Source organism: Lipophrys pholis (genome assembly GCF_963383615.2).
Source record: "Lipophrys pholis genome assembly, chromosome: 17".
NCBI lineage: Eukaryota > Metazoa > Chordata > Actinopteri > Blenniiformes > Blenniidae > Lipophrys > Lipophrys pholis.
Window position 1 is genome coordinate 9153903 of NC_137643.1, and position 8234 is coordinate 9162136.

Consider the following 8234-nt stretch of genomic DNA (forward strand, 5'->3'; position numbering starts at 1 on the left):
AAATCTGACAGGCAGCGTCTTTGAGGGCGACGAAAAACAGGTTTCATACTTCTTTTTTTTTTTTGTATTTCAAAAAATCATCAGGGCCTTCACACAGCTATCAAAACATCTGTGGATCTAAATGTGCTAACTTTAGAGACATCACAGACTGTGGAGGAAACAAAATGCATCCTCTGGGACTCAGTGAGACAGGAAATCCAAAGGAATAGATCTCTTTAGGATTAGATATACACTGAATAAATTGACTGTTTCACCAGAATGCTTCCTTGTGAAGGTCCTAATAAAGACATCCGCGCAACCTTGGGGGCTGTAAAAAAAAAAAAAAGAAAAGAAAAGCTGCATTGCTGGTTTTAAGTGACACCGCCAGTGACACATAAAATAATCAATTGATTGATTTGGATAGAAGTGGGATGTAACACAATGAGGTCAGTGAGTGTCCGCGTGTCACTCCTGGGTGTGAATTCAGAAACTGCACTGCCAAAATCAGGCTGCAAATATCAGACTCCACCCACAAAAAAAGTCAAATGGAATAGTGAATAAAATAAAGTGCATGCAAAACCCTGTTTCTGCTCCTGCAATGTGCAGGCTGACATCAGAGCCAACGAGAGAGAGAGAGAGAGAGAGAGAGAGAGAGAGAGAGAGAGAGAGAGAGAGAGAGAGAGAGAGAGAGAGAGAGAGAGAGAGAGAGAGAGAGAGAGAGAGAGAGAGAGAGAGAGAGAGAGAGAGAGAGAGAGAGAGAGAGAGAGAGAGAGAGAGAGAGAGAGAGAGAGAGAGAGAGAGAGAGAGAGAGAGAGAGAGGAGATGAGAGAGAGAGAGAGAGGAGAGACAGGCTTTGTGGAGGCAGAGCTCAAAGGCTGGTGGAAGGCTGTGAGGAGAGGCATCCATCAGCTATGCGCACGCACACACACACACACACGCTATTCAAACAGCTGCATTGTGGATGTCAATACCGTAACACTACTGACATGCAAAAAAGAATTCCAATCTCAGCAAAATCGCCAAATAAACCATGAATTTTTTTACTTTTAATACAAAAAAAGTCTTGAAATGTGTTCAAATCGATGATGTGCAGGGATGAGGTTGCCCCCTCTCTGTGCCCACCACATCTTACTGTTGATATATTCCGTCTACTTCAACACTGAAGTCAGATGCGGCAGCATTTCATTTCTCTGTCTTGTGGTTGATTCGATGCTCACGTTAACGTCACTCGAAAATGATTTGGTTGGTAGAAAAATGAAAACCTGAACTAAGATTAAAATTAACAGCGAATAGAAAGTGAAACTAATAGTCTATTAGCATCTAATTCATAATCCGAGGTTTTAGCTCACATATGACGCCGAAAAAAACTAATTGTCTTGACCCCAAACTGATTTACAGGAAGCTGAGCAGTTCTGGCAAAGTGAAGAACCTGTAATAGGATATTACAACTAATCTCACCTTAATCTTCCAACAGGCTGCAAATTAGGTTAAGCTCGTCCTGTTGGCCCTGAGAGAAGGTGCACAATGCATCATACTACCGTCTTCAAATTGTATTAATATGGAGAAGGCAGCAAACAAAGCCCGTAGAAAAATCCAAAATAACTAGTATGCCGTTTGACATTTCTCAGAATTCTTTTTATCGAATTATTATTATTCTGTGGAGAGCATGAGGCCGAGTGGGTCGGCTCTACAGCGGCTGCTGAGTAGTAAGAAAGACTAGAAGCAGACGGAGGTGAAGGTGCTACTGGTTGACGGGATGGGGACATAGATGAGTCACTTCCACGAGGGGCTGAGAGACAAACCACAAACATTTTAATCACTCAAGGCATTTAGAGGCTGCGAATATCACACAGAGATGAGTCGAACATTCCCTCCAACCTCCAAGGAAACACACAACGACAATAGTGAGACACTTGTGTTTGTGATGTGACTGATCTTCTTTCCAATGCGACAGTAAATAAACTCAGAGCTGGTATTGCCGATATAGATACAAAGATCCAACGCGTAAGAGTAAGACTAAGCTTGTGTTAGAAGGATATCCAAGGTATTTTCTTTCTAATTAAAGCAAATAAAAAGGAAGCAATTTTTTTACCACAACTCTAACCGTGACTCTATACTTCAACGTTATGACTTCACTTTAACTTCTCCTGGTAGACATGTAAAGGTTTGAAAAACAAAGGCGTAACGCATGAGAAATACCAAACGACAGACTCAAACCGAATTAACAGCCAACTTGACTCCGTCCTGCTATTGCGAGGACTGAACCGACCGTTGTGCAAGTCGTTGCTTCCCACTAATAACCACCAAGGAAAACATACCTCCTTTAGAGGTTACTTGGACCAACTCAATAGCAGAGCTCATCACGGGCGGGGAAAAAAAACCCACACCAACAGCGAGAGAGACACTGCGATTTCATTTAAGCTCAACCAGTCTCAGGGAAAAGCAGCGTTGCATATTTTCAAAGCAGCGATTCAGCGGCGGGCACCGTCAGGCCGAAGGAGCTGCGGCTCAACCATGAGATTTCATCTGTGCGGACAGTCAGCTGAGGTAAAGGAATTTTGTTTCGGAGCGAGCCATGCAAAACACACACATGCTGGGCATGCCTGGGATCACATGCGCTTCAAGACAAACACGAATGGACGATCCGACTCTGTGTAATTAGTCTGTGTACACAGAGTGGAGCGCTTCTCCCTCCCCAAACATTACACGCCCCAGCAAAACACACACTGACCGCATGTTCTTTTGCTTTTCGGTGATGATCATGACAATGAGATTTAAAAAAATTAAAAATAAACAATGGATCAGTGAATAGCAGGAAGAAGAAGAATAACCTGCTCTCTTTTTACATGCCTTTGAGAGAGGCACACACCCAAAAGGATTCACGACAGGGGAGGGATTGTGATTTGTACACAAACGTGAAGACACAAAACAATTTGTACACGAACTAGGACAAGCAACAACTTTCTGAATTTAGGAGGCTGATTTGAACAGACAAGAACTTTACTTTTTTTTTTTTTCAAACACATTAGGATTGCCCACTAACTGTGGAGAATAGACAGACAGGATTGAAAAAAAGATCTTCAAACAGTTTAGTGTGTGTTAAACATGATCAGTGAAGCAAACTACTGTTAAATGTGAAAAGCCTGAATTCACATGTTTTGCAGCGAAAGGGCTCATAATCGGTGTTGGAGGGAACATGGCTCATTTTAAAATCCTGCTCAACCGGCACTTTCCTGTAAAAAATTAACTAATTTCCCAAAATGGAAAACAGAATGACTAATGAGAAAGTGATGTGAAACTCACCTCTAATGACGTGGCTGCCGGCTGGTATTTATCTGGAATGACAGAGCAAAAAGGAGTTATTCACGCTCATAAACTGCGAGGACAGCCGTTCTGGAAGTGGTTGCTTGTCGCGATCAAGGCGAACACACCTTCAGAGTCATACCACGTGGACGTACAGCACTGATATACAAGACAATTTGTAACGCGAGCGGAGAGATCCCACATTCCAAACATTGACACGGGACATGAAAGATTAAAACAGAAAACGTGTTCGACAACGAGAATGGAGACTGAACGTCGACAAGCGGGGGAAGACACGGTTACTCTGCCGAACGCAGGACTGAATAAATCATTATGTTTTCTCCACAGTCGCTGCACATTGTCGGCACGCTGCCTTGAGGCAAACGGAGGTGTCAAAAGCAGAGACTGGTGGGGGCTTGTCACTGTGATACGTTTCTTAATTCATATTAAAAAGACATAGCTATTACTCTTCTCGAGAGGGAAACAAAAATGAACGAAGGCTGAAGTTGGACCCTGGCTGTGATCTTTGCATAAAAATAATCTGTCTAAAGTTTGGAACACTGCTGGACAAGAAGAAGAAACTCCTTATCTGACTGGTAATAACGTGACGATGCTGATTGGTACAAGAGAACTCACTTTCCCACACTTCAGTTAACCTTAATGAACAATCATGTCATTTCAGCAAGACTGCAGTCAACAATTACTTTATGGTTTCAATCACTGCTGCTGCTTATTGTTGAATAATTATTGGGTGCACTCCTGCCACGGGTGCCGCCTTCCCATGTTTTTGTTTTTCCTCACGAAATTTATCAAATTTGCTCCGACATGTGAAAAACAGCCAATTCTCAAAACCGAGAACGTTTGAAACGCGGTCCCTGATTAGGAATGGATTAACAAAAGCGACATATTTCCTGCCAGCGGACAAAGCCGCCAGTCATTGGAGCTTTAAATTCAACATTTTCACAGCTTGTCACTGGAGATCGCGATATCAACACATGAGGTCAGAGACTGAAGTACAGGCACATTGATAGAGCGGTAGAAGTTAACAAAGGTCCAAAGTGTAAAATAATGCCGCGACACAATAAAGAGGCCCATTTCAAAAAAAATGATGCCCAATCTGCCATCTTTCCAAATACTAAAATTATTTACTTAAAATGTAAAGTTTATAAGCTTATGGAAGGAATCAGTGGATGACCTATTCAAGGCCTCATTCTTGGAAAATACTCGTGTCACTGTGAACAACATTTTTTTTGTTCAGGTCAGTATAAATTGCAGTTAACAGACGGGAGAAAAACATTCATCCAACGGCCGTGTTCAGGGAAACACTGGAAGCTCTGTTTGTCCCTCCAAAGGAAAGGTGGCTTGAGCCAACAACCTCGTCTCTCCCAGAGCAAGTAAACCTCAGCGGACATATTTGGAGCAGCAAACAGCGTCACCCCGACTATCCTATTCAAAGAGACGCCCTCTGAGCTGCAGAGCGGCTTCCAATAGTGGCTGCGCTGCACGATGTGACCTCAGATTGAATTTGGAACGTTTTATTTTGTAATATATAAAGCAAGGTGCAACATCCTTTGCGAGTAGCTCTGGGGCGAATCGCTGAACGTGGTAAACAAGTGTCACGTCTTGACGTAGCGTCACAAGCTTGGTCCTCCTCTCAGTACCCCCCCCCCCCCCCCCCCATGTTTCATATGAACTGAACTGCATCTCCTGTCAATTCAACCAAACATGGCTTAACTCAGACTTCATGCTGCCTATTAGCCTAATTCTGTTTGCCTGAATCGAAAAACTCTAATCACCGGCGAGGTGAGCTCGGCAACAGTCACACATCTTTCAATTATGAGGGAGATTGTAGACCTCAGTGTCCAAGTGACGCCAGCTCGTTGGGGAATCATGTGCATGCGTGTTGCGTAAGCGGAGATTTTTCTGGTTGGGGTGCAAACATCTTCCTCCCACTGCCATGTCGCTGAAAGCTTAATGGTTCTCACATTTCTCTCATCGCCAAGCCTAATAGGAACCAGGACGGATCCATCGCGTCCCAAAATACCTGCACTACGAGCCAGACGCACACTAGAGGTGTCTCCGGTAGTCGTTAAAACTCGTGTGCGCCCACACTTCTAAAGCCTGTGCATTCACAGTAATCGTGACATCTGTTCTATTTTTGGCAGTGCAAAAGACGCCGAGCAACATTGACACAATCTGTTTTGGGTTTTTTTCCTGCAACTGCCAGCCACGCCATTACCGAACAGCTAAAGAGAGTGAGACGAAGCAAAAACCAGGACTGAGGGGTTAACTACATAGAGCTGAAGGGGAATAAATAAACAGGGGATGGGGGGTGGGAAGAAAGGCCACTAATATGTTCCCAAGAGAGTGGTAGGTAACCTCAGTGCCCGAGGCCGTGCAGAGACACGCCTCCTCCTCCACCTCTCACACCGAGCGTTACCTTTCACATATTAATGGAATGCAGTTAAAGAGCCACAAGGCTTAAAGACAGTGCGTACACACTTCTACAAAGCCGGCGAACTAGAAAAAGATTAGTCGAAAACGCTCCAAGAAAGAGAATAAGAAATTGGCAGCAGAGCTCTGTTAGATATTTAATATGGGATTAAATGTGAAGGTCGATTTGTCAGCAAGCATGAAGTGTACGCCAATCCCTCGCTGGGTCAAAAGAAAGAATAGTAGAAATAACTGTTGGATTCAGTGTTTACTATCGTCCATGTGTACAAACATGAAACTGAGCTGTAAAAAAAGAAAACTCTTCTCATGCAACTGATTGTCGTCCTTTAGATGTCAGAAAAACACTAGAGCACTTTTACAATGTCTGTTTCATCAGAGGATCCAAAGGTTCATTTAAAAAAAAAGGAAAAAAAGAATAAATATGAACGGCATAAAAATAATTAATTTCAAGAGACGTTTAATTCTATGTCAATAAAACTTCCTTTCAGTACAAATACTTTTTGTTGTCTGGAGTTTCACTGTTACTCATATTGCAAAGGCTGATGTAATAAATTGGGAAGGCTCACTACAAAGTATTAATTTTAAGCACTTGGCTGAATTTGTCAATGTAAAATTACTCAGACATATCACATTTTATGTCTTGTAAAGAAATCCATTACTTTTTGAATCATCTCGTTGAATCAATATTGAAACTGGTTGATTTGTGTTTTTGCAGCCGACAAGTTTATTATGTTAATCAGCTTCATATCTTAGATCTCATCATTGTTTACCATTTGGAAAATGCATTGAATGTTTCCTTTTTAATCATGCAATTGTGTTTAAATAACAACTAATATGTTGGCTATTTTTTGAATTTGTATTATTTTGAAGAGCAGTACCTTCACTTGTAATGGAGTTAAATGTAAACAATTGAATAGTAGTCGTGCTTGAGTTCAAATAGTCTGAACTCTTTCAAGTTCTGATAATTAGTCCTGTAGCCAAGACCAGGTTTCCATAAAGCTGGGACCAGAAATAACCAAATTCCTTATCAGGGCAGTCAGGTGTAAAATGCAGTTCTTTAATGTTCTAGTGTACTGTGTTGAACGTTTCTCCCTCAGGTGTTGCAACCCCTCACCCTGCACCTGCTCTGAACTGAAATCTGCCTCCTGTTCTCCAGGATTCACCTAAATTCACCCACACAGCTGATGGGGCTTTTAGTATGTGTGAGTCATCTGTTTTGAGGGGGGACTTTTCCCACTTTTCACCTTGACGTTAACGACATCAGGTTGGGCTGGGCCTGAAGGTGCAGACCCAACACACCACACATGGTTGATTGTTTACTGGAACTGCTGCAGGGGCTCAGTTTTATCCACATCTGTATCAAGGAACCAATAAAAACGAGCCTGTCCGTAAATAATTGATGCTACAGTGTTCTTTAGTGTGTGAGGCTGATCTGTGATGTTTCATTAAGAAGCGCCTGTAAACAGATCGACCACATGGCTGGAAGCAGCAGCCACAACAAGAAGGCCTCTTTGTGAGGATGCTCATGGCCTGTGATGGATAGAAACCCAGTTAGGAAAACACCCCTGCGGTGACACTGCGCAGTCAGTCAAACGAGACACAGTAAATGCGTCTGTCTGGGTTTGATTTACCTGTGCAATCGTCAAAGTGCAGCCTGACAGTCCCGTTACTGCCGATCCTCACATCCCCGGGTCCGCCGATCTTCCTCGGGAAGCCTCCGCCTCCCGCGGGGGCACCGCCGGACTTGGAGCTTTTCCTCCGGTGGTTCTGCGCTAAAGTCCGGCAGCACTGGTAGCACACCGCCCACGCCTGCTCCTCGTTGATCGGCTGGCTGTACAGAGTCAAGATCTCCTCCAGGGACACGTCCTCGGCTCCCTCGCAGCAGTCCATGTTCACGTCCCCGACGTTCAGATCCGCTGCGGAGAAACCCCGCAGAATCGTCGGCGAAGTCAACATCTCCTCGTCGTTCCCGTCTCGCCCTGCCATCGTCACACCGTCATAACCGCGTCTGAGGAGAGGAAATAAACCGAAAGCCCGCTGTGGAATGATATTTTGGACGAGGACAAAGCTACATAGTCCGCCGTTAGGTTTCCCGAGCAGTGAGAGTCCGAGGAGCACCAACGGCTCAGGAGTGACTGACAGCTCCGCCCGGTCCCTGGCCCCGCCCCCTGTTGCATAGGCCCGCCCCTCGTTTCAGCCCGGCCCCGCCCACTAGCGTCAGGTAGAACTCACACGTCTTCCGGGATGTCATTCAAAAGTCCAATAAGTTAATAAATGCATGCTGAATAGAAAAATAACGCCATAAATATTGGTGGGCCCATGAGGAAAAAACTAAATCTTCCCATTAGCCAAATGGGAACTTTCCATTGGGAAACTGGGGAGTTTCTAAAACAGCTTATCTCCATGAGAAATAGTATTTATTAATCATGATCTCTGTCAGTAATACATCTGATCCCAGCAAAGTTGGAAAGCTCTCATAATTTTAGCAAAAATAATTA

At 43.8% G+C, this 8234-nt stretch overlaps 1 protein-coding gene across 4 annotated transcripts in view; it reads right to left on the minus strand.

The window, feature by feature from the left end:
- The window catches only part of spire1a (spire-type actin nucleation factor 1a), a 25005-nt gene extending 17129 nt beyond the window's left edge, over positions 1 to 7876 (minus strand). For 3 of the 4 annotated variants that reach the window (XM_080484934.1, XM_080484935.1, XM_080484932.1), the window contains exons 1-2: positions 7368 to 7863; positions 3283 to 3314 (exon numbers count right to left, since the gene is read on the minus strand). In XM_080484934.1, the coding sequence (XP_080341060.1) occupies positions 3283 to 3314; positions 7368 to 7722 (387 nt within the window). In that variant the 5' untranslated portion in view covers positions 7723 to 7863. Of the gene's footprint in view, positions 1 to 3282; positions 3315 to 7367 lie in introns of all 4 variants that reach the window. The other variant, XM_080484933.1, reaches the window with a different exon arrangement.
- Positions 7877 to 8234: the final 358 nt, after the last annotated feature.